This window comes from Rousettus aegyptiacus, unplaced genomic scaffold (assembly GCF_014176215.1).
Source record: "Rousettus aegyptiacus isolate mRouAeg1 unplaced genomic scaffold, mRouAeg1.p scaffold_m13_p_4, whole genome shotgun sequence".
Taxonomy (NCBI): domain Eukaryota; kingdom Metazoa; phylum Chordata; class Mammalia; order Chiroptera; family Pteropodidae; genus Rousettus; species Rousettus aegyptiacus.
The window spans coordinates 153842624-153866928 of record NW_023416307.1 but is presented as its reverse complement, the minus strand read 5'-3'; the positions used below and the strand labels follow the sequence as shown (position 1 = coordinate 153866928).

The 24305-nt window shown below is 59.0% G+C and overlaps 1 protein-coding gene across 1 annotated transcript in view; it reads left to right on the top strand.

Annotated features, from left to right (window-relative positions):
* The window catches only part of CCDC12 (coiled-coil domain containing 12), a 48756-nt gene extending 24666 nt beyond the window's left edge, over nt 1-24090 (top strand). The window contains exons 2-7 of the mRNA XM_016141383.2: nt 5393-5463; nt 18249-18328; nt 19825-19886; nt 20090-20124; nt 21154-21230; nt 21325-24090. Coding sequence (XP_015996869.1) covers nt 5393-5463; nt 18249-18328; nt 19825-19886; nt 20090-20124; nt 21154-21230; nt 21325-21407 — 408 coding nt within the window. The 3' untranslated portion in view covers nt 21408-24090. The remainder of the gene's footprint in view (nt 1-5392; nt 5464-18248; nt 18329-19824; nt 19887-20089; nt 20125-21153; nt 21231-21324) is intronic.
* The last annotated feature ends 215 nt before the right edge of the window (nt 24091-24305 follow it).

Genomic DNA, 24305 nt, shown 5'->3' with positions numbered 1-24305 from the left:
CAATATCAGTGAACATCACCACAGGTCCTACAGACATTAAAAGGATAATAAGGGAATATTGCATGCAACTTCATGCTAGTAAATTCAATAGTTTAGGTGAAATGGATATTCCTTGAAAGATACAAACTAATGACTGACTCAAGAAAAAAAAGAAAATTTATAGTCCTATATCTAAAACCTCACAAAGGAAATTTCAGGCCAAGTTGGCTTCACCGAAGTCTTATATATTTAAGGAAGAAATAATACCAATCTTGCATAACCATGGTTTTATTTGTAAAGCTTTGTTCCTGGCAGAAGGATTTTAAACATTATGAAACAGACCAGACAGGCTCTATTTTGGGTAGGGCTGTTGTTGAGAGCCCCCAGAGTCTTCTTGCCTCAGAGGCCCCTTCTTCCTCCGGGCTCCAGGGTAGGCGAGGGCAGGGGCAAGGCCTCGGTGTGGAAACCTGGACTGGGGTCAGGAATGTGGGGTACATCCAGAGACAGGCAAGCAGGCTGTGGGGTGGACCCCAGTCCAGGCTCTCCTGCCCTCCACCCACCAGCGTTGCTGAGAGCTGGGCTCCTCTGGGCTTGGTGGAGACAGTAGTGGTTAACCTGGCAGAGCTGGTGAAGGTCGTGGAGTCTAGGCTCTGAGCTGGGCCTGGAGGGGGTGCTGCCTACTGAGAGGGGCTTGAGGAACGGGTAGTAAGGCCTGGGTGTGGATAGGCCAGCAGGGTCCATTACCTGGCAACCTTGGAAGGTGCCTTGAGGGGGTGGCCTTTGAGCTGGCCTCTAGTGCTCGCCAGAGTGTGGGCACTATGGTGTTTTCAGAATGGACATTTCAGAATTTGAGACAAAGAGTCGATGTCAGGGTATTCGGGACACAGGCCAGTGTGAATGGCCTGCAGGGTGAGTGGAGAGGCCTTGGGAAGCTGTACCTTGAGGAGAATGGCTGTCGTCCTAGGGATGTGGGGAGCCAACGAGAGCTGTGAGCAGAGGGACAGTCCGATCCGACCAGCGTCTTTGGAGGGGACACCAGCGATGTGGCTGGATGAGGTGGAGCGAGGCTTAGGGGAGGTGGATTAGGAAAAGGAGATTGCCGCAGGTAGCCAGGTAGCCGAGCCCTCCAGAGTGGGGGCGTGGCTGGGGCTCGGCTGGGTGGGGACCTGTGCAGGTGGCGCAGGGGAGGGGAGAGGAGGGGAGAGGACTGGGCGGGAGGGAGAAGGCCAGGGGGTCTGGGAGAGGTGTGTGTAAGCGGAGGCGGGGTTTAGGCAGTAAGTGGAATTTAAAGGACTCGGGGAGAGGGGGGGTGTCTCTGGATCCCCTGAGACGCCGTGCCCCTGTGGTGGCTTCCACCTAGACTAGGGCTGGCCGTGGCTCGTCTGAGTGCACACGGCCAGCTCTGGATATGGGGGAGCACAGGAGAGGTGACCGGGGTCAGGCGTTTTTAGGAACCAAGTGCCACTCTCGACGCACTCATCTCCTTGGTGAGGACGCAGGGCGGGGCTCAGGAGGACCTTGATCCAGGCCTGAGCTGCCACTGCCCGGCTCCCCGTGGGCCGACGGCCCGAGGCAGTGGTCCTGCGAGGCCTTCAGTTCTGAGCCCTCCGTGTTGCAGGCTGGGGAGGGCCGGGCGGCTGCTCGCACCTCCTGCCCCTGCCCTGGGCACTGAGGGTCCTGCCTTGTGACCCACATTGTTGCAGATGGCAATGTTTCATTCTTTTTTTTTTTATGGCTGAGTAATGTTCCATTGTATACATGTAGCACCTCTTCTTTATCCATTCACTCATTGATGGACACCCAGGTGGCCTCTATATCTTGGCTACTGTAAACAATGCCGCAATGAACGTATGGATGCACATGCCTCTTCAAAGTAGTGTTTTGAGTTTGTTCAGATAAATACCCACAAGTGGGGTTCTGGGTCTTTCTTTGTCTCTTGTTATAGCCTTTGTTTTAAAGTCTGCTTTGTCTTTATCAGTATTGCTATCCTGGCTTTTTTGTTTGTTTCCATTTTCATTAAATACCTTTTTCCATCCTTTTACTTTCAGTCTAGGTGTGTTTCAACCTGAAGCGAGTCTCTCACAGGCAGCATCTGTAAGGGTCTTGTTTTCTTATCCATTCAGCTACCCTGTGTTTTTTGATTGGAACATTTAAAACATTTGCATTTAAAGTTATTGTTGGTAGATAAGTAGTTATTGCCATTTTATTATTCATATTTTTGATCTTTTTATTGCCTTCTTAAAGAAGACCCTTTTAAACTTATAATACTGGTTTAGTGGTGATGAACTTTAGCTTTTTCTTGTTGAGGAGACTCTTTATCTGTCCTTCGATTCAAAATGCTAGCTTTGCTGGGTAGAGCCATCTTGGTTACAGGTCCTTGCTTTGCATCACTTTGAATATTTTGTGCGAGTCCCTTCTGGCCTGCAAAGTTTCTGTTGCGAAATCAGCTGCCAGTCTTATGGGAGCTCCCTCGTAGGTGACTAACTGCATTTCTCTTGCTGCTTTTACGATTCTCTGTTTGTCTTTAACCTTTAGCATTTTAATTTTGATGTGTCTTGGTGTGGGCTTTTTTGGGTTTATTTTGTTTGGGGCTGTGTGTGACCTGGACTTGTTTACTTCATCAGGTTAGGGAAGTTTTCTGTCATTATTTCTTCAAATAGGTTTTCAACTCCTTGCTCTCTCTTCTCCTCTGGTACCCTATGATGAGCATGTCGGTATGCTTGATGTTGTTTCAGAAGCCCCTCATTTTTGCAGAGTCTTCGTTTCTTTTCGCTGTTCTGATTTGGTGGTTTCTGCTACCTTATTTTCTAAATCACTAACTCAGTCGTCTGCTGCATCTAATCTGCTGTTGATTCCCTGTAGTGTATTCTTCATTTTAGTTATTTTATTCTTCATTTCTGATTTGTTCTTTTTTTATGTTTTCTGTCTCCTTTTTTATTTCCTATCTCTTTGTCGAAGTTCTCACTGAGACCCTTGAGCATCCTTATAACCAGTGTTTTGAACTCTGCCTCTGGTAGATTCCTTGTCTCCATTTGACTTAGTTCTTTGTCTGGAGTTTTGTTCTGTTTCTTCATTTGGGACATGTTTCTTTGTCTCCCCATTTTGGCTGCCTCCCTGTGTTTGTTTCTGTATATTAGGTAGAGCTGTTATGTCTCCAAACTGCTGGGCATTTTTTTAAATGTCCTTTGATAGTTGGGTATTTTTTCCTTTGTTAATGAATAACTTGGCCTCTGCCAAGTCACTTGAGTGTCTCCGCGATTCCAGGAGGGTGGTGGCAGCTGTGGCCACTGAGGTTGCCCTTGCTCAAGGGCTGGGAACGTGCGTGGTGTTTGCAGAGGACTCATTCCCAAGGACCGTTCCCACGGTGCCCACCCCCTTCTACCAGCGGGTCCAGGTTCACGGAGCCCCCACGGAGAGAAGCCTTCCTGGGGTTGCTGAGCCTTTTCTTAACCAAGGGGAGGCGTCTGTCACCGCCTTCCCTTGTGGCAGGCACCTCTGGCCATCAGAGAGTCTGCTGGCTGGCAGTTGGCAAGGAGCTTTTTGCTTGACTGTCCCAGCCTCCGGCTTGCTCAGTCGGCTAGCACTTAGTCAGGGAGGGGTGCATGTGTCTTTGTCCTCTGTGGAAGGGCCCCCGCAGGGCCCAGCAGCCCCGGGAGCCGTGCGGAGTTCCCTCACTTGCCAGTTGCGAGTTTGTGCTCTGCTCCCTTCCCTCTTTGGCCATCACAGGTGAATGCCTCTCCACGCTGGGCCTCCCTGCCCAGCGCTGATCCTCCCTCCAGCAGCTCCCAGTGTCCGCTCTGGCTCCTTGTGCCTTAGGACACTGGCCAGAGCCCTCTGTGACAGGCCACACCTGCCCTGACACTCTCACCAGCATTCACCTACCCCAGTCACCTACCTGTTCTTCAGGCCACACCCCACCCACCTTTGCTCGAGCTGTACTCCCCTCCAGGAATGCCCTTCCCCGCTGTGTCCCCATCAGTAACACCCACCTCTACGCACCCCTCGGTAGGAGTGCCCCCCAGAACCATGTTGACCTCTCACGTGGCTGCTGTCACTTGTTCCTGCCGCCTTGTCCCGTGAGACCAGGCTGCCCTGGGTTGGGAGAGCGAGGGCTGCCTCATCTGTTTACATCTCAGAAGCCTTTCCCTGGGCCAAGCCTCCAGCCTGGTTTCGGTGGCCTTCTCCCCCAGAGGTGTGTGGCCAAGGAGTGGCAGGGTCGGGCTGTTCTCAGGGTCTCCACGATGAACACCGGCAGGACGTGACTCAGAGCGACTGCCGCTCTCGGGGAGGCAGTCGGCGGCGGCACACACAAACCCCTGGGCGAGTGCGAGCGGCTGTCGAGCTTCTGGTTTAGGTATCGGTGGCAGCCTGTGCTCATCTTCATCGCCCCAGGTCCCCTGTGGCCCCCGGGGCTTACAGATGCCGCCTCAGAGCACTGCTCCAGCAAAGGTCAAAGGCCAAGGCAGGTCATGGCGGAAATGGAGTGCACACGGACCCCCCGCAGGGCCACCTCTGCCATGCAGGCAGATCCTGGACAGGGCTCACCCGCGCACTGAGGGTGTGGTCGCCGCATTCGAACACGTCCACACGGACACACGCGTGCACACACCCTGCGTGTTCATTTGTCCCCAGGGTGACTGACCCAGCAGCAGCAGTAGTCGCGTAGTGAGGGGCCAAGCCCAGGATGGCTTCCTCTGCCGCAGAGCAGTGGGGTGGCGTCCTTCTGTTGGGTGCACCTGCAGAACAAGCATCCCGTGTCAGGGTCGAGATGCACCTGACTTCTCCAGACTTAAAAAGAGGTCGGTGGCAGGAGGAAGGCAAAACCAGAATTAGAAGAAGTGTGTCCCGTGGAAACCATCTCCTCTTTCCTCTGTCCCTGAGTACACCGCAGGGCGAGTCTTACAAGCCCGGTCCCAGTGCGAGTTGTGCGGCTCCTAAGGAGCCAAGCAGACATTTCTGCAGGGCCCCTGGGCCAGGATGGGAGTCGGGTCCTCCTGGATTGCTGGTGGCTGCCCCTCCCTGTCTCCCAGCTCGGTGGTGGCTCTGTCCAGACCCACGAAGGAGCCCGGGGGCCTGCCGTGTGAGCCCGCTGTGGCCCCGACCAGCTTCCCTCTCGCCATCGGGAACCTCCCAGCTGCTCTGCTAGTGTTCTAGGCCACCCTGCGCCTGGGCCGGGGCTGGGGTCATGGCCGTTTGAATTTTGCCCAGGGGTCGAGGGGTGAGGGGTGAGGCTTCAGCATCGTGCCTGTCCGTTGCAGCAGGCGCGTGCCCACTCAGAGGCTGGAACGCCAGGCTGGTTCGTGCCAGGGCGGCCGGCTCCCGGGATGGCCCGTTCCTCATTTGCTGCCTGGGCAGTCTGGACTGGTAGTAGGAGCGTTCATCTGAGCAGGCGGTTTTCTCCCTTCTTTTGCAGGACAAGGAGGATGGGGAGCCAAAGGCCAAGCAGCTCAAAGATGAGGAGGAGGAGGAAGGCGAGAAGCACAGGTAAGGCCGTGGCAGCGCTCCGCCCGGCGCCCCCTCCCTCCGCCTGGTGCTTCCCGCGCCCGCCCGGCCCCGCGCCCTCCCGGCCCTGCGCCCTCCCGGCCCCGCGTCCTCCCGGCCCCGCGCCCTCCCGGCTCTGCGTCCAGATCGCTCCTGCTCCTTCCTCCCCGCCCGGTGGCTCCCTGGTCAGACCTAAAGCTCACCCCTTCCTCACTGGCCATCTGGCTCCCAGCCGCCAGCCTTTCCTTCCTCACGGTCTGTCTCCTCCTCTTCCCCTCAGAGCCCTTGCTTGGAATGGCCCTGTAGCAGCCGAAAGTCGGGTCCGAACTCGCGCTGGCGTGTGAGCTCTGCCGGGGCCGTCGGGGCCGGGCCGGGCTGCGCTGGCTGCCTGCAACCACCGGGCCGCTCGGCGTCTCTCAGCCTGGGCTCCTTCCCTCCTGGCCCCATTTGGCACGTCCGTCTTTCTGTAGAGCTCAGCGCAGCGGCCTCTGCTGCTTTCTTTGTCTCGGCTTCCCGCCCCCTCAGTAGTGCACGTCGAGTATTTTGCCAAATCTTGTCGCCGGAACACAGCTCCTTCCCCCACGGTTGCAGGCCTGTGAGGCAGGAACCTCCACAGAGCCGCGGTGGCGGCTGCTTTGTACCAAACACTCTTGGGGAATGTCGTCGGAACCAGCGCGTGGGGTGGGGAGAGGCCGTGTGGCTGGTGTCTGAGAGCTGGGGACACCCTTCTTGTGTACTGGCACACCCATGCCAGGCGTGCGAGGGGTCTCGTGCCCTCCGGCCTGTGCTCAGCCCCGAGAGTCTGCTTCAGGCACGGGGCCTGCGCAGGCTCCTGCGCTTTTGGGGAGCTGAGGGAGTGCAGCGGGGAGGGGGGGGCCAGTGCCCTAGGGGGTGCTGGGACAACACCCAGAGGCAGGCCTCCCTGACAGCCATGGCCTCGTGCTGCCTCTGCCAGTGCGAGTGGACCCCCCCGCCACACCCCTCTTCTTTACATTCTTGTTCAGGAGCCCTTCTCAGGTGGGACGGGGCCCTTTCAGGTTCACGGGTGCGTGTGTGTATGTGCACGTGCTCGTGCGTGTACACGCATGACTTGGCAGTTTACCAGGTGTGTGCACGCTGCGGGGCCCCCACCACCTCACTTGGCAGAGTGGGCAGCAGCGTTGCTGGGCGGCTGGCACCCCGGCTCTGTGCTTTGCAGTTTCTTGCTGGGCCTTAGCGCACCCAGCACCTTGGGGGGCCCGCACTGGCGACAGAGACAGAGGCCAGGTGGGTGCTCCTTTGCCACGGGACCCCGGCGTTTCATGCTTTGGAGGAGGGTGCCTGCACAGCTTCCCCACTCTGCGGTGACGGCTGAGAACCTTTGGTTTTCTTCTAGTTTATTCTTAGGTTCTCAGTCATCGGCGAGGGCCTCAAGTCCCAGTTTCTGGGCTGTCTTTGCTTTGCTGGGGGTCCCTTCTCTGAGTCTCCTTCTCCTTGATGAAAAAGAGAAGCTCTTGGTCAGCAGGTGGGTGGGCGGGTGGGTCATACGGTAGACCTGAATGTTGAACCTTGAATGTTGAACCGTGCGATTGAGTCTCAAACGTGGTGTTGAGTGGAGGACGAAGCAGGCTGCAGAATCGAGACATGCGGGACAGGAACGTGTATGTCCACTGTGGAAGCACACACAGCGACGTGTGTAACCTTCAGTCAGTAAGAACTGACGCGACTGGTCGTCCAAAGGGCACATCGTCCCAAGCCCCGGGAGGCAACCGTGGGCAAAACACAGTTTCTCCCCACGTGGAGCGACATTCTCTGGAGGGAGCCAGACTGTTGACAGATAGGCGAGTGTGTGGTAAGAGGCCAGGGGCGCTGCAGCAGCTGCAGCGGAAGTGTGAGCAGACGCGTGCAGGGCGGGGCTCGGGCTCACACGGGGCTCATGGGGCTCACAGTGGGGCTCACGGCGGGGCTCACGGGGGGCTCAGGGGCTCGCAGCCCCGGGGCAGCCAGGAGGAAGCAGGGTTAGGGAAGGGCTTCAACCTGCTAAAACGTGATTTGTTTCTTTAAAAAAAAGAGGGAGGGAGAACTAAACTGTCCCAAAAATGGCAAAATGTTGCTTTTGTCGACTCCGGGGGAGCTGAGTACATGCGTTACTCTCCGAACTTGACCGTGGGCTCAGGTATTCCATAATAAAAACATTGTGAGAAAGAAAGGGATGGGGACACAGTTCCAGGTTCCTACTAATGAGCTTTGGATGAGAGACCCGGCTCGCCAGCTAGGCCTTAACGGGACATTGGTGCTGGAGCACAGACCCCTCTGAATGCCATGCTGCAGCCACCAGCTGGCCAAGTGCAGGCCCCCGTGCCTTTGCTCATGGCGGCCCAGGCACCACACATGCCGGACGTCGAATTAGGTTCTGCTTCGGCTTGTGCTGCTCATCTGCTTTCTCCGGTCAGTCTCTTTGGAGGCAGCAAAGTGAGGGGGAACGGTGAGCAGCTCCTGGCGACTGGGAACTGGGCTTCTGCAGCTGCCCCTCCAGAGATGGGCAGGTGGACTTCCACTTCTCTAAGCGTCCCTAACCTGGCAGGGTTTGCTGCTCAGTCATTCCCCTGCTTACCAGGAAGCCCAGCCTTAGCTGGGAGAGGAGTCGGGCCAGCACTGGTAGCCCCCAGGAAAAGTGGGCTCCCTCAACTTCTATAGGCTTGGAGCCGCAGGCAGGCCGAGCAGGGCCGGGGCCTGATAGCAAGGGGCCGGGCCCCGGTGGGTTTAACCAGGACTGCAGGGTGCTGGCTTGGGCACGGGCTCTCCAGGAAGAGCAGGAGGCAGCAGAGTCTTGGTCCATCCTAGGAAGGGGGACTTTTCTCCGTACCCCAAGTCTGGATGCTTATGGTTTGGGAGCAGGCTCTAAGGCACCTAGGCCACAGCCTTGCCCTGGCCCTTTGACAGTCAGGAAAGGGGTGACCTTCCAGCTCCATTGGGAAGGGGAGTGATGAGGCCAGTCACCAGCGAATGGGCCCCTGGGAGGTAAGAACAGCCCATTTCAGTCTGGGACAGCCCAGGTGCCAGGCGGGACGCCCGGTGGGCACCAGCCCTCTGACGTGTCCTGTGAGGAACGCAGTGCCCGTCGAGGGCCACTTGAGCTAAGGGCCGCAGGACAAGGCCTCGTGGGGAAACACGCCTCTTGAGTTGGGTCTGGAATCCCGGAGGGTAGAATTTGGGCAGCGAAGGCCCAGAAATGTGAACCGGCAGCGTGGAAGGGTGTGTGGTGTAACCCCTCGTCGGGGAGGCAGGGCCGAACACCGTACACCGCCCCTCGTAAACGCCAGTCTGGCTCCGTATTGGTCACTGACACAGGGCGGAAGATCTGACGGTGGCCTCGGAGGTGCTGCAGAGGTGCGGCAGGTGCCCGTGCTCTGGTCTGGTGTTAGCTAGTCCATATGCTTTCTTTTCCGCTGGACAGGACTCCGGGAGATGACAGCTGCTGGGGCAATTCTTTGTTCAGCAGCACGCACCGAAATTGTAGGAACGTGACCCGTGGAGAGAGCTTAGGATTTAGAAACAGGTCCCAAGGTCAAGGCCAGGCCCTGGCAGTTAGCAGCTTTCTGACCTTGGGCAAGTCACTTTGCCTCCACACCTGAGCGTCTGCAACAGAAAGAAGTAGAGAACAGAACTTGGCTTCTCTAGGGAGTGGAGCACATACCACAGCTACTTACCTGGCCGGTGCGGAGGCTTTGGGCAGGAGGAAGACCCTGTGAGGCCCTCCTGGGAGCTAAAGGACTCGACACACCTGAAAGGGCAGAAGCAACTTTTACGTAAGGCCTGTGCTAACTCTGCAAATAGGGCAGTAGTTGGAAAAACAGCGAGTTGGGTGGATGGGCGTGGAAGGAAGCTGGGGGGTAGGAGCCGCTTTGGAGCCCCTGCTTGGAGCAGCAGATTGTCCCCGGGAGCCAAGTCGAATAGCTCCGCCGAGCAGATTCAGTCGTCTGCCCAGAGGCACGGTGCGGCCAGTGTGTTTCCTGTTTGTGGCTGAGGAGATGGGACTCCAGCAGTGTTGGAGACAGGCACCCCAGGACCTCACCGGTCAGTAGCCGTGCTGGACAGGCACCCATCTTCCCCTCTGCCTGTGCTCCTGCCTGTCCGCCCATGGAGACCTCAGAATCATGGCTCTTCTAGCTCCTTTGCCTTTGCTTATAAATTGTGGAATTGGCTTGTTACTATCTATTAAAAAAAAAAAAAGTTTGCTAGGATTTTGATTGGAATCGCATGGAATCTGTACATCAAAATTCCTTTTTAAATGTTTTATTTCTTTCTTTAGGATAAATCCTAATTCATCCCTGTAACAACCAAACTCTCATCGGGTGGGGATTTGGTCAGTCCCCCTAGGTTCAGCAGCCCAGGCCAGGCTCTGTGGGAGGGAGGGAGAGACGTGTCCCCACCCCCAGAAGGACCCCTGCTTCTCCCCTGGGCCGGCTGTGCCCTCTCCCAGCCGAACTTCCCTAGTGGCTAACTCCACAGGGTGTGCGTGGTGCATCTCGAACAGCCCCCTCTTACTGCCTGAGTTAGATGTGGCCGGGCGCCCCTGGAAGGCTGGCCCGCCGGAGGGGGTGTTCATGTCAGCTGCTTTTGTTTTGTAAGGCCTCAGTCACTTCCTGCTGGTGGCAGGTCCGCTGACATGTGCCATGTCGGGGTCGGGTGTGTGGTTGACCGTCATGGCCACTCTGCCAGGTGGGAGGAGAGAGGACGTGTCGCACACTCCATCGGCACAGGGCAGGGGAGTGTGTCTTGTTAAGTGCCCGAACAGGCAAGCCCCAAACCCTCAGCCCTCACAACCTCTGCCTCCCTTCGGCTTTGGATCCACGTCTACACCCAGCCGGAGCACAGAGGGATGGTGGCTCACCTTGGGGTGGGTGACACGTCCTACAGAGGAAACTGGGCCACTAGCCTGCCTACTTCAGGATGGAAAACCGGCTCTCCAACTCCATGCGCAGAGAGGTCCCACCCCAGCCGAGGCCCGCCCCAGACCTGGCCTGGCGCCCGGACCCCGGGGGCTGGCTAACGGCCGGCCTCGTGTCTGTGAGCTGGGTCCCCAGGATGGTGTTTGTGAGCCAGGGCGTGCTCGCCGATCCGTGACGCCAGCTTGATTCGGCAGACATTGCCACACCAGCGGTGACAGCCTGAGTGGTTTCCACCCCCGCCTCCCGAGTTACCCCACTCTGGCTCCAGGCCCGGGGGCGACCCAGGCGTGAGCAGTGGGGCTGGGCCGTGGCCCCGGGGTTCGTGCTGAGGCAGCATCAGGAGACCTGCCGCCACCCTGTTTTTCCTGATCCGACGCTCAGGAAGAGGTCCAGGAACGTGGGAGAACGAATCCAGGGAGAACTGGTTCCCGGAGTGGAGCGCGGTGGGAAGCAGACCCGCCGCGGGACCAGGCCCTTCTGCATGCAGGGAGGGCGGGCGATGGGCTGGGTCCCTTCACTGTGGGAAAAAGTCTCCATCTTGTATGACGGGACCGGCGCTTCCAGGCCCTTCTCGGCGTCATCCTCCCTGGTCTGGGGGTGGGCGTGGTCCACCGTGAGGCGAGGAAGCCACACTTCCTGCAGGCGACGTCTGAGAGGGCGTGGAGCCGCACCGGGACCCTCGCCTGTCCCCTGTCTGGTGGAGAACGGAGCCCCCCCAGCCCCGTCACGCGGCAAGCGGGGAAGCAGAGCCGTCCCCGTCCCCTGCCCGCCAGCCCCCAAGGCGGGCCAGGCCTCGTCCGCTCCACCTCCTTCGCCCTCGCCACTGCTCCCAGACGGGGAGGTGCTGTGGCCTCTGTCCGCCTGCCCTCTGGCCGGGGCTGGAGGGCGGGCAGCAAGGAGGCAGCCGTGTGTGAAGGGGAGTCTGCGTGGCAGCCTGCAACCCAGGTCGGCCTGATGGGGCTGAGCATGTCCACCTCCCCGAGAGGTCCGGGCGTGGGGCGGGGTGGGTCCTAGGAGGTTGGGGGCAGTAGGCTGCAGGCTCCTCCCCCGGCCACCTGGCCCCAGACAGCAGTGTGGCCAGTCCTGCTGGGGTTCAGCTCAGCTGCCTTAAACCTTTATTCTCCTCTTTTTAAATTTGGATTGATAAAGTACACCAAGTATAGATTTTTTTCAGTTGTAGAAAAGTTAGAAAAGACAGACTAACATGCATCTGCGTATCCTTCTGTTTTGTGATCTTTTTTACAAACCATACTTTGACCACTTTTTGATCAGTGTACTTCTGTAAAATTCTCCATGGCTACTTAATACTGAGAGTACCGCCGTAATTAACTTTTCGGTCCTCGATTTTGGTTTTGGGTGTGCCAGCTGCTTTATTCTTTAAGTGAACATTCGCTGTGTGTGTTCAGGTGGGACGGGTACAGAGCCCAGCTTGTCATTTTAGGGAACCCAGGCTGGGTGGGCTCTGCAGAGCCTTGGGTGGGAGGGGGTGCAGACCACATGACCTGGATGTGATGGCAGCTCCAGCAGGGCCCGGGCCTGGCTCAACGAACACTTGTCCCTGATCATTGCCTTGAGCAGCCGCTGGCTGGCTGTGAACCGTCCCTCGGGCTGGGCAGCCGGCGCTCTCTGCCACCCTCGGGCTAGCTCAGCTGGGTGAGCTTGGCTGAGCCTGTCTTGGTGGGGCTTCCACGTGGGTCTCACCCAGGCTGCGTCTGGCTCTTCTGGCTTCCCTGTTTTTAAGGCGAAGACATGACTGCGTTATTTATGCCTCTAACACCTGCGACCCACTGTGATTTTAGGGACTGAGGCAGGATCCTGGCAGCCGGGAGAACTGAGAAGACGAGACTTGGGAGGGAGAAGTTTCAAGAAGGGTGCTGTAGGGTTGGGGGGCACAGCACGATTTTTCCCTCAAGGAACACAAAAGGTGCAGAGTGCTGGCCGAGCTACCTGCAGGCTTGGGCGGGACCTTGTCACGCTCTGTCAGGCAGCCTTTGCTCTCCCCACAGTGACTGCTAGTCCCTGGGGAGCCCGGTTGGGGAAGCCGGGGTCGGGGGTCCAGCTCAAGGCCAGAGACTTGGGTTTGGATTCTGGCTCTGGCTCTTCTCTCACGCAGAGACCTCGGGAGCCTCCACGAGGCTCTCTAAACTTTCCACATCTGGAAAATGTCAGTCACCACCTCCACCGATGTCGAAGGCGGTCCTGAGAGGCACCCTCCGAGGGGCCCGGCGGTGGTGGGGGTTTCCTGCCGAGGAGGAAGCGCTACCCTATCCGTGATCTCTTGCCCTTTGGGGTGAAGGCAGGACATCAAGGCCCGGAGGAAGTGGGAGTCGCCACCCTCTTTCCTGAAACCCTCTGAGGTGGCGTTAACCAGGGGTTGCGTGGGAGGCTTTGTCCAGCACATGGTCCGTGCTCGTGGCTTCTCTGTATGGCAGACGGACAGGGGGCCTGGTGGGCTGGTGGGGCGGGGGCGGAGCTGGCTGGTTAGAACCTTTGTTACCTGTATCTGTGCCCTGTCCCCAGAGCGAGGCCAGAGTCGCCCTTCTGGGGCACAGCTAGAGGACAGGGTTGTCTGCCCACAAGCGAGGGAGCTGCTGGGCTCTTGAAAAGTTTCATCTGCTGTTCAGCCATCCATCAAGTTTCTTAAATTAAAATGTCGGACCACTACCAAAAACCTTCCCCGTCGCCCATCGCTTTACATACAGCACACGTGTTCCCCCCTGACCCCGTACTTCACCTGTAGTGAATTTTTTTTTTGTCCTCACCTCAGGTGTTCTGATTGTGCTGTCCCGAGCTGTCCTGTGCCCGCCCCGGGCTTGGCCGTCCTCGGGAGGGTGCTCGAAGCCTGCTGAAGGGTGCTCTGCCAGAGCACCTGTGTGCGGGGCGGGGGGGTGGGGTTTGGGGAGTGGCCCCACGGCCGCCAGGAACGTGTGTGTGTAGAACATTTTGTTTTGCTTGACCCTGGTTGGTTACTATTTCTATGACCCGCCAGCCCTGTTTAAAGCAGTAACCATAGAAATAGTCGGGGTTTGAACATTTTAATGGCTCTTGACGGAAATGACCAAACCAGGCTTTAGAGTTGTGGGTACTGTTTGGGACAGTCCCCTCGTTTTCGTGGACCCCTAGGGTCTAGCCTGCAGCAGCATCAAAGCCTTGCTGTTTATGTTGGGGACATGGGGATGTCTCCGTGTGCAGAGCCTAAAGCAAACCGGGTTATCGGGGGTGTGTTGCTGGGCGAGGTCCTGCATCTCTGCTCTGAATGTCCTCCGGGCGAAGGGGCTGGTGTCTCTGGCCAGGGCTGGGCTCCAGGGCCTGCAGGCCCGACTTGGGCTTGACTCCCCCCGAGGTCTGTCACTGCCAGCTCTCCATCTGGTGCCTGAGAGCACCAGGGAGCCAGGTGGGCGGGCCTTGTTCTCAGGGAGCGGGCCCTGTGGGACTGCGCCACCCTGGCCTCTGTCTGGGAGTCCGGGGCGGATGTGTGTGTGGAATGGCCCCGAGCACGGTTGGGGGTGCAGGGAGGCTGACGCCCAGGGCGAGACTGGTAACAAGATCGGGCGGGAGAAGCGGGCCGGGTAGGGGCACCTCCGTGAGCACTGTGCACTTTGAGACCGTTTGTTAGCGAAGGAATTGGACCAGGTAACCTGGAAGCTTCCTTTCGCTTCAGCATTCTAGAACTCTGCTCCGGGCCTCACATTTTACAGAGAACACCACCTTTCTCCACCCCCTCCTCGAGTGGCACATGTGGCAGGTATGATAAACACCCCCGAGGGGTGACTTCCTGAGGGGGCCCAGCAGCTGGCCTTGAGAAGGACCTCGAAGTGGTCACCAGCCCTGCCCAGGCACTTGACAGGTCTCCCCAGACACCGGGGAGGAGGCAGAGAGGAAGTGGGAAAGGACGTTTTTAAGGAAACGCAGTAGGACGTGAACTCCGGCTTTGCCGCAAAGACGATAGAAGTCACTTTGGAGTTGGTGGCCCTGACCCAGCCACATTCCGGCCCTCTGCGTCTCCTGGGCACAACTTCTTGGCTTCTCGCATCGCCTTCCCAAGCATTAAGAGGCCCAGAGAGCCCCAGGCCGCCCAGAAAGCTCTTTACCAAGGGCCTGCCCCGAATTCCTGTGTCAGGCTGGAGGCAGTGCACCCAGCCCTCCCAGGCCTGCTGGTCGCTGGTCTCCAGGAGCTCGTGGGGCGCAGGGCACGTAGGACGGACACAACCGTGAAGGGCCCACACGCGTGGAGTGTGGTGGCTGCCGCGTCCCGGGTAGTGGGGCCAAGAGGGGGTCCAGGACAGGAGTGGTCAGCTGGACCTCAGGCGGGCGGAGACATTTGGGGGAGGGGCTGCGCACAGTGCTTTCCCCTTGAGTTAACTCTTGGAGCCCAATGGGCAGGAAGGTAGCAGGCAGAGCTGGCCGTTTCCCAGGGCACATTGGATTGGAAAGCAGGCTCTGCTCAGCTCCGACGGTGGCTGCCCGGTGGAGACTGTGGGTGGCCCGGGGCATCTGGGTAAAGGGCAGGGCCCCGAAGGGCACTGGCTCACCGGGCTTCCATGCGACCTCGTCTCCCCCATCCCTACAGCACTCCTTTGCTGTGTCCTGAAGAACGGATCGCCCGTGACTCATCTTCCCAACATTTTTTGTCTGGAGAAGTCACTCTCCGAAGGCTCTTTCACCCAGATTCCTGATTCCCATTGTTTCTGTTGAGGAGTCGGCTGCCAGTGTTAGTTTCTCCTTTGACAGTTGGGTGTCGTCTGTCTGTTTTCACAATTTGTCTTTGGTTGTAGTCGTTCGACAACGATTTGCCTAGATACGCTTTCCTTTGGAGTGCGTAGCTGCTTTAATCTGCGGCGTGGTTTCCTTAGTGTGTTTTCCGTTAATGGCATGAAGTTTTCAGTCGCCGTTTCTGTTGCCGCCGGGACTCCGACGGCCCGTCCGGCACACCTCTTCATCTCTGTTCTGTGGTTCCAACGCCACTTCCGGGCCTCGGCCTGGACCCACCCTGGACTGCCTCGCAGGTTCCCGCGCCCTCCCTTTACCTGGATCTAACTGCTGTTGAGCCCAGTTACTGAGTTTATAACTTCAGCTACGTTTTCAATGATGTGATTTCCATTCGATTAACTTTAACAGCTTTAGATTCTCTGCTGAAAGTCTCCATCTCGTGGTGTGCCTTGCCGGACTTTTATTAATTTCAGTCATTTCACATTTCATTTCTGGTCCTTCTAATATCTGGATCGCCTATGAGTGTGTATCTCTTGTCTTTACTTTTTCCTGATGGCTTTGACTGAATCTTGGATACTGTACATGAAAAGCTGTAGAGATAAATCGAGATTTCAGATAATTTGTGTTCCCCTGGAGAGAATTTATTCCAGCTTCTGGCAGGCAGTCAGGCTAGGGGTGCCCCGACCCACCCTCTCAGGAGGTGAAGACCAGTAGCTAGTTACGTGGCCCGTTCTGCCCGGTCGCTGACCTGTGCTGATGCCAGGCTGTTTCAGCCCTGTAAAGAATACTCCGTTTCGGGTTCACCCCTCCTCCGAGGCTGGGGGTCTGGTGGGGGTCGCAGCAGAAAGCCTGCGGTGTTGCCGGGGCCCGGCTTCGCGGCCGCCCTGAGCACGTCTTTTTGTCTCTTTAGCCCCGTGAGGTTACAGGAAGTTCTCCCTGTCGATAGACAGCTGCCCGAAGTGGGGAGAGGCACCCAGCGCCGGGCTCGCCTCGGCTTCCGTCTGTGATCGCGGCCCCTCAGAGTCTTGTTGCCTTGGCACTTATCCAAGACCAACAAATAGATATTTAAAAAGTACATCTGTTGTGAGGATTTTAAACGTTGTTTGCAGGGGGCAGGAGGGGTTAAACTTGGTTTCGCATTGGGAAGGCCGGGCCCCTGACCCCGGTGCCCATGACCTCTCCCAGAGACTTGCCCGTTGTCAGTGGTGGGGTGGGAGGGGCAGTTAATGGGGCATTAGTGAGGGGCGGGCTCTTCGTTAGCTCTCACAGGGGGAATCGGGAGGCCAGACCTAGCGTGGCAGAGCCGGACACACCCAGCATCGCCTCCTTGTTTACAGGCGTGGAAACTGAGGCCCAGAATGGGGCCGTCCCACAGAGACTGGGACCCAGGTGTTGTCGATAGCTTGACCGGTGCTCAGCCCCCGGGGGGCGCAGGGGGCGGTGGGCAGCCACGGGACGCTTCTCTTCCCTGGGCTGCTGGCCTCTCCCTGTCCCCTGCTGTTTCCGAGTGACAGTTTTTTTCTCGCTAATCCCTGAAGGTTTCTCCCACACCCGGTTTCTCTTCCTCTCTCCTCCCCACCCTGTCGTGAATGAAAGTCATTTCACAAACCGCGCCCCACTTGCTCTCCTGTCACCTGAGCGACCTGACTTTCTCTGCCGGGCCTGAGGGCGGCATTCGAAGGGGACGGGATGGGTGTCCCTGGTCCTTAGAAGACGTAGAGCCTGGGAGCGGGCAGCAGGCTTCCTCCTCAGGCCGTGCCGGCGCTGCCCCCTGGGCACAGGGATTCAGCCGAGCCCCAGGGCTGTGGCCTTAGGGGCCCTGGCAGAAGGTTAAGGGCAAACGGAGCTTGTGGACAGGGGACCGAATGTGGCATCAGGAGGCCCCCAAGTCCAGACCGCTGCTACTCGCTAGCTGCGTGGTCGGCCACAGACACCTGCTGCCTCAGGTCCAGAAAGGCTTCCCCACCCCGGGGCCGGGCGAGTCAGCGGCGCTCGGCCTGGCACAGCCAGAGGGTTCAGCAGACGAGACTGTGGGAGGCCTTCCCTGTTGGGAAATGTCCCCTGTCCTTGAGGCCTAGGACTTCCGAGGGGCTGGCCAGCAGTCCTCGACAGGGCCCCCAGGTGGCAGTGGGGAAGGAGGGCCCACAGCACAGTCTGCGCCGCCGGCAGGGAGCGGGGCCACTTCTGCCTCCGCCTCAGCCTAGACGGCCTGACCCAGTGGCTCTGTCTTACCTCGTTCAGCAGGAACTCTCTCTTTCTGCCACCCGTGGAGTCACCCAGGGCCCCGCTCCTGCGGGCCAGCCTCCCCGTGGGTGGAGGGGTGATGAGCTGCTCAGCCGGGGGGCCCCCAGGGAGCGCTCGGTGCAGCCAGCCCTGCCCGGGGAGGCTGGCTGGCAGGAAAGTAACAGCGTGGTCACTGGTGGCCCCAGTGCGTGTCTGGTCCCTCATGGCTCGCCCTTCGCAGAGGCCTTGCGGTCTGTCCTGGTGGCGTTTTACAGAGCTCCCGCAGGGCCAGGGCCTGTGCAGGCCTCGTGGCCATCAGCGGGACCACGGCTTTCCCAGCCTTGCACACTGCCGTGCTCTTCCCTCGGCCCTTGCCGCCGCCCCAGCACACGCACACACTTGCCACCAGGAGTCAAAGGACGCTGTACCGGTGGCCCGAGGGCACGAGGGCTGAGAAGGCGGCCAGGCTCGAGGAGCCAGTGGGCGGCCCTTGGCTTTCTCCTTTAGGAGTAACTCGGCTCTGGCCCTGGCCCTGGCTCTGAGATCGTACCTGGCCTCTCTCTCAGATGCCGCCAAGCACTGCTGTGAGCTTGTCAGTGGCGCAGCCTGTCTGACCCTCAGCCCCCAGGGGGACATCCGGTGACTGCCGCTCAGGCATCCCTGGCCCCAGCTGCAGACGGGACCCTACGCCGCGGGCAGGGCCGCGGGAGCGGAGCCAGCCTGTCTGCCGAGGGCAGACGGAGGGGCGGGCTCGGGTGCGGACGGGGGGGCTGTCCCGGTGATGGCGCCTGGTGCCCTGCCGCCCTCTTCCGCAGGCCGTCCCCAGGGGCACGGGGAGAGCCGGCTCGAGGCCTGCGCGTGTGTGTCAGGCGGCCGAGACCGGCCTGCATTTACTCCACCTCTGCTTGTTCCCTGTTCTCGCAGGGAACTCCGGCTGCGGAACTACGTCCCCGAGGACGAGGACCTGAAGAAGAGGAGGGTGCCCCAAGCCAAACCAGTGGCCGGTCAGTGAGCGGCGCCCCCGCGTCCCTGCCGCGCGGCACTGTCGGCTGCCTCCACCCGTCGCTCGCGCGCTCTGGGGGAGTGACCGGCAGCGCCAGGACGGGGTCGGGCCTCTCGGCCCCTCCGCCACCATCTTATGGCAGATGCGCGGGCGGGCGGGCGGGCAGCGTGTGCGCCTGCAGGGAGGCGGGCGGGCGGGCAGCTGGGCCGAGGGGTGGAAGTGGCCCCGGGACCCTCGGAGGGTCAGAGTGAGAGACCCTGACTCAGGGCCAGCCATTTCGGTGCCCGAGAGCAGTGGGCGGGCCACCGCTCACCGGGATGGAGGTGTGGCAGTGGCAGAGCATGGAGGGTGGGGACAGGTGTTCTTGCCGGTGGGGTGAGGGGCCGGGCCCAGGCGCCGCTCGGTGTCGCCGTGGTGTGGGGCGCAGCAGCATCTGGCCCGCTGCGGCCTGTCCACTGGAGGTGCGGGCGGCACTCATTAGCACACAGTTCCCTGGCCCCTGGCCCTGTTTAATTCTTTGCTTTTTGTCATCAATGTTTAATTATATTGTAGTAAATGAATAAATACAATTACCCTGTAAAAAAGGAAAGTGTTGGCCATCTGGCCACACCCCAGTCTGCTTCCCCGTCTCCTCTGCCCTGAGATTCCCCTGTGTCCCAGGTAGCTTGCGTCACGGTTCGGGCCCCACTGTGGTGGGGGCAGTGGCATGGTCGGGGGTGGGCATTAGGGGGGGACAGGGGAGGGGGCAGGGAGCTGGTCCTGTGCCTCAGGGTCAGCGCCTGTGGCTGGAGGGAGGTTAGGGAGGGCAGGGGGGCCGTGAGGGACTGTGGGGCACTGTGGTGGGGGCCGGAGGAAGCCCACAGAGCCCAGGTTGGGCGTTAGTGCTCCTGGCCTCTGTCCCCATGGGGACAGGGCCGTCCTGGTCAGACCGCCCGGAGGCCCACGGCGCTGTTGCAGCTGGGTGCAGCCTGCACAAGCCTGAGGACGGCCGTCCCCCTTGTTTGGGGAGCACACATCTAAGAGTGGGACGGGAGCAAGGCCACCTGCGCCCTGACCAGTCCGGGGCCCAGAGGACGTCTTCAGAGCCCAGGAGCCCATGGAGGTTACAGGGACAGCCAGTCCTCCAGGCCCTTCACGAACCCATACCGTGGGTTCGTCCAGACAGCTCTGTCGTTTCACAGCTGGGCGGCGGGGGCTGAGACCAGCATCCGAGCTTCCTGACTGGAAGCCTCGGCTGGGCCGCCTGCAGCTGGCTGCCTGCCGCTGGCCCTCCGTGGCCCAGGCCTGCCGTGGTCCTTCCCTTAGAGCTGCCTTTGCAGGGCCGTCTCATCTGGCTGGCAGGGGGCGAGGGTAGAGGTGGGGGCAGGGGAGCCCAGGGTCTCCCCGCGACCCGCCTGCACTGCCTTCCCCTTTGCTGTGTCCCGCGGAGGGTGGCCCAGGTGGCCAGGGTGGCCGGGCCTCTCCCACAGGCCTGCCTTGTTGTCTTGCGCCCTCTAGTGGAAGAGAAGGTGAAGGAGCAGCTGGAGGCGGCCAAGCCCGAGCCTGTCATTGAGGAAGTGGTGAGTGGGGACGCCGGTCCCCCTCGCGGCTCCCGGGGCCCCTCTCCCCGCCCTGCTCTCCGCTCTCCCCTTGCTCTTCACTTTGTTCCCTTTCCACCTCCCTCCTTCCTTTCTCTCCCGTTTTCCTGCCTCTGTCCCCCGCCTTCCTGTGTCCCTTGGGACTGGGTCCCTCCAGCCCTGACGTGCATCTGCCCCCTCCACAGGACCTGGCCAACCTTGCACCCCGGAAGCCTGACTGGTGAGTGTCGCCCATGGAGGACCAGTGTAGACGGAGCGGGTGTTCTTGGTGCCGGGCTTGGGCCTCGGGCTGGGCCTTTGCACCCCTGCAGTGGGGCGACGGTCGGCCCAGACCTGTGGCTCCACGGGACAGTTACTGTCCGAAGGACGTGCCGAGGAGGGCGTGCATGGAGAACGAGCGGGGAGTGTCCGGGATGACACCCGGAGGTGGGCAGCGGGCAGCGGCAGGCACGTCAAGGAGTCCCTTCCGAGTGGGCGAGGACCGGCCCCCCCTCAGGGAGCCCCGTGCGCGTGGGCCCCACGTTCGCCCCTGGGGAGCTGCAGCGCGGAGGAGAGACACCGGGAGGGCGGACGTGGGCTTCCGCCCCAGGTCTGCCGCCCGTCGGCCTGCCCCCCTGTGGCCCCAGTCCCCTCTTCTGTGAAATGGCGCTCACCCCTCCCTGGTGCCCCCGTGACGGGGCTGGGAGAGGGGCGAGAGGGCCTCGTGGCCTGGGGGCTGCTTTCCCTTGAGCCAGAGGCACGGCGACCAGGTCCCTGTCACCCGCACGTCTGCGTCAGGTGCAGCACCAGCCGGAGGTGGTGTGGCTGGTGAAAGAAGAATGCGGGGCCTGTGTCCTCGGAACCCCAAAACCTGGGAGAGCGGGCTCTGCGTGCGCTGCCAGAAGCGCCGGTGGTTAGGCGGGCGTGTGGCTGGAGGGGGAGCAGGACCCACAGCGGGTCATGCACGTCCCTCCCTGGTGCCGACCGGGGGGCCAGAGGGAGAGGGGCCCCTGAAAGCCGTCTGCCCTGGCACACCTGGACTCAGTCCCCTGCGTTGGGTGGGTCTGTGGGGCCGGTCCCTGCCCCACTGGGACTGGCGCGGATGGCTGGTGCTGAGTTTGGAGGGTGCAGAAAAGGAGAGAGGAGCCTCCTGGCCTTCATCCCAGGGCAGTGCGGTTCCTAATGTCCAAGGGGCTGTGGGCAAGGAGGGCCCAAGGCCACACGGCAGGTTAGCCTTCAGCCTCTGGCCTCCCCCACCTCCCTTCCGCAGGGACCTCAAGAGAGACGTCGCCAAGAAGCTGGAGAAGCTGGAAAAGCGGACCCAGAGGGCCATCGCCGAGCTGATCCGTAAGTCGGGGCCTGGCAAGGCAGCTCCCAGCCCTCTGGGTGGTGGCCCGAGCATAGGGCCCATCTCCAACCCTCCTGTCTGCTGCCCATGCAGGTGAGAGGCTGAAAGGCCAGGAGGACAGCCTGGCCTCTGCAGTGAACGCCACCACAGAGCAAGAGGCCTGCGACTCCGACTGAGGCGTACCCCGACCCCTCACCTACCTGTCAGGCCTGTTGAGCAGGAGGGTGGTCCTGGACAAAGGTTGGGGCTGGGCTTGCCGTCACGTCCACTTTGGCTTCAGAGCAGTGAGTCCCTGCTCCATCATTCTGAACCACTACCCCCATGGGGTGAGGTCAGCTCCTTGTCTCCTGAGTGGGGGCAGAGCCAGCAACAGCTCCGTGGGCTCTGTGGGCTCGCTGTGTCTGTATATATGTATATATTCTGAACTTTTTTTTTTTTAATCTCTGGAAATAGAGACAAACAGATCCCTATTAGATGTTTCCTAGGTCCTTGATGCGCTGTAGGTTGGGGCCCCAAGACAGGTGCCTGCAAAGGTGATGCTCACATGAACAAGCCGTGTTGGGCTGAGCATTTGAGGCTGGGAGGGGTGGGGAAGGCCCAGGTCTGCCCTCTGGTTCCAGGTCCAGGCCCAGTCCTTGGTCAGTGGTGGTCCTCTCAGAACCCTCGAGTGACAGAGACGGGCTCTAGGAGAGTTCTCCTAAGACCTGGCACAGGCCCTGGCTGCCAGGGTCCTGAGCCTCCTCTGCGGAGTGGACTCTCCAGAGCAGCTCGCTGGCCACAGCTCTGACTCCATGTGTCTGCAGCCAACTAGAATTTCATCTCCTCAGGAGTGATAACACACTTGAGTTTCCTTTGGGTTTTTTTTTTTCCCCATTGAGCCTCCTGCGCCTGCCCTGGGTCATCCCAGTGTGTTCATCCCTCTGTGATGAGTTCCAGGAACACAGTGACCTGGCTCTGGTGGGATGGTGCCGAGCACTCGGGCCATAGAGGCGGAGCCAGCGTGTGCACGGAGACCAGCCCACACACAGTAAACGAAACGCTTTAAGTTAAAATCATGCATCTCCTCGACGAAGGTAATTCGTCTGTATGAAAGAAGCAGAAACTTGCCGTCGTGAACGAAGGCCGAAGTGGCGGGTGGCCGGCGGCTGCGGAGAGCAGCGGGACAGGCCAGGACTCTGGTCCCCACCAGTGACGGGGGCCGGACAGGCCCTCGGGCGTCAGGACTGGAGCCAGGCTCCCTCCGCAGGGCCAGGGTCTGGAGCGGGGCTTCCTTTCCTAGGGGTAGAGGATGAACAGAGCCCCCGCCTCCCGCACGTGCCGCCGGGAGCAGGACGTGTGTCTGGCAGTGCGGCGACCCAGACACCTGGGGGCCGGCAGCCGGGCGCCCGCTCAGCGCCAGCACGGGGCCTAGAGCGAGGACACCCCCACAGCGTGAGCCCCGAGAGCTGACGGAGCGCTTGCTTCTGCACGTACAGCCCTGTGTGCCTACAAAAATCTGCCTGACGAGGAGGGAGAAAAACAGAAATCCCCACGCGTGATGGGCGCTCCAAACAAAAGTTACAGAACCCGTGAGAAAACCCAGTTCCTTAAAGAGTGGGCAACAGCCCAACAAGTGGGAGAATTGACAGCCAAGGACTCGAGACAGTAACATCCCCACGGGCTTTAAAAGGAGCATTTGTTTTGTCGCCAGAGAGAGAAAAGAACTGACTCCTGTAACTCAAAAACAGAGAGACTGGGTATTAAAAAGAACTGATTAGAAATTTTGAAAATAAAATACGTTTATTAAAATAAGCTCACTAGAAGAGCTAAAGAGTACCAGGCAAAAATGGGGTGGAGGTAACATTTTTTTTTGAGTGACTGAACTTTTCAAAATCAATCCACAATTTCAAAGAGGACAACACATCTCAATTGGGCAACAACAAGAAGTCTACATTCAAATGTTCTCTCTCTCGATGTGGGTGCTGATTTATTAGGTGTAACAAATTACCCCAAAACTCAGTGGCTTGAATAGACATCTTTGTTGTCTGACAGTTTCTGTGAGTCAGGAACGCAGAGCAGCTTAGCCGGGTGTTCTGGCTCGGGGTCTCTTTCGAGGTTGCCATCCAGCTGTCCCCAGGGCAGCCGTCATCTGGAGATCTGGCGGGCTGGAGGGTCTGCTTCCGAGGCGGCTTCCCTTCTCAGGGCTCCCGGGGGTGCTTGATTTACACACAGTGCACATGCAAGTCCTTGCCGTGTGGACCTCTCCATGAGGCTCGACCGGGTGTCCACATGCCGTGGCTGCTGGCTGTCCCCAGAGTGAGCGAGTGGCCCAGGAGAGAAAGGAGGAGCTCTCAGGGCTGTTAGACTGGGCCTTAGAGGTATTATGCTGCCACATTCTGTTTGTTAGAAGCAAGTCACTGCGTCCAGCCCGTACGCAGAGAATCCGGTTCCACCTCTGAAAGGGAGATCTGCCTGAGAATATGTGGGTGTATTTTAAAGTCACTACATACCTAGACACATTGTAATCATTTGGCAAAGTAAAAAGACCAAGAAATAACCTTAAAATTAGAGAAGATAGATTACCTTTCCAGGAGCAAGACCGTAGCAGGTGTCTCAACCACAGGCAGTGTTAACCGGACGAAAGAAAATTGTCAACTGAAAATTCTATACCCAGAGAAAATGTCTCAAGACATTTTTAGACAAAACCAGAGATTTTTGTCATCAGTGGACTCACAAAAAAAAAAATCTATTTTGAGGTAATGAAAATATTCTAAAATTGTGATGGTGGTTACACAAATCTGCAACTGTGCCAGGAGTCATTGAACTGTGCCCTTTAAACGGATGAATTGTGTAGGATGTATATTACATCTCAATAAACTTTTTTTAAAAAAAACGAATAAGCATTCTCAAAGAAAAAAAAAGAATTCTGAAGAACGTCTTCAGACTGAAAGGACACATCCCAGATGGAAAATCTGAGATAGATGGAACGAAGAGAAAGTGTAAATTTAAATAGGCATTGACCTTATAAAGCAAAAAATGCTTTGTGGAGTAAAAGTGAAACAGGGGTCGCTTAGCAGCAGTGGCGTGTAAGGCCA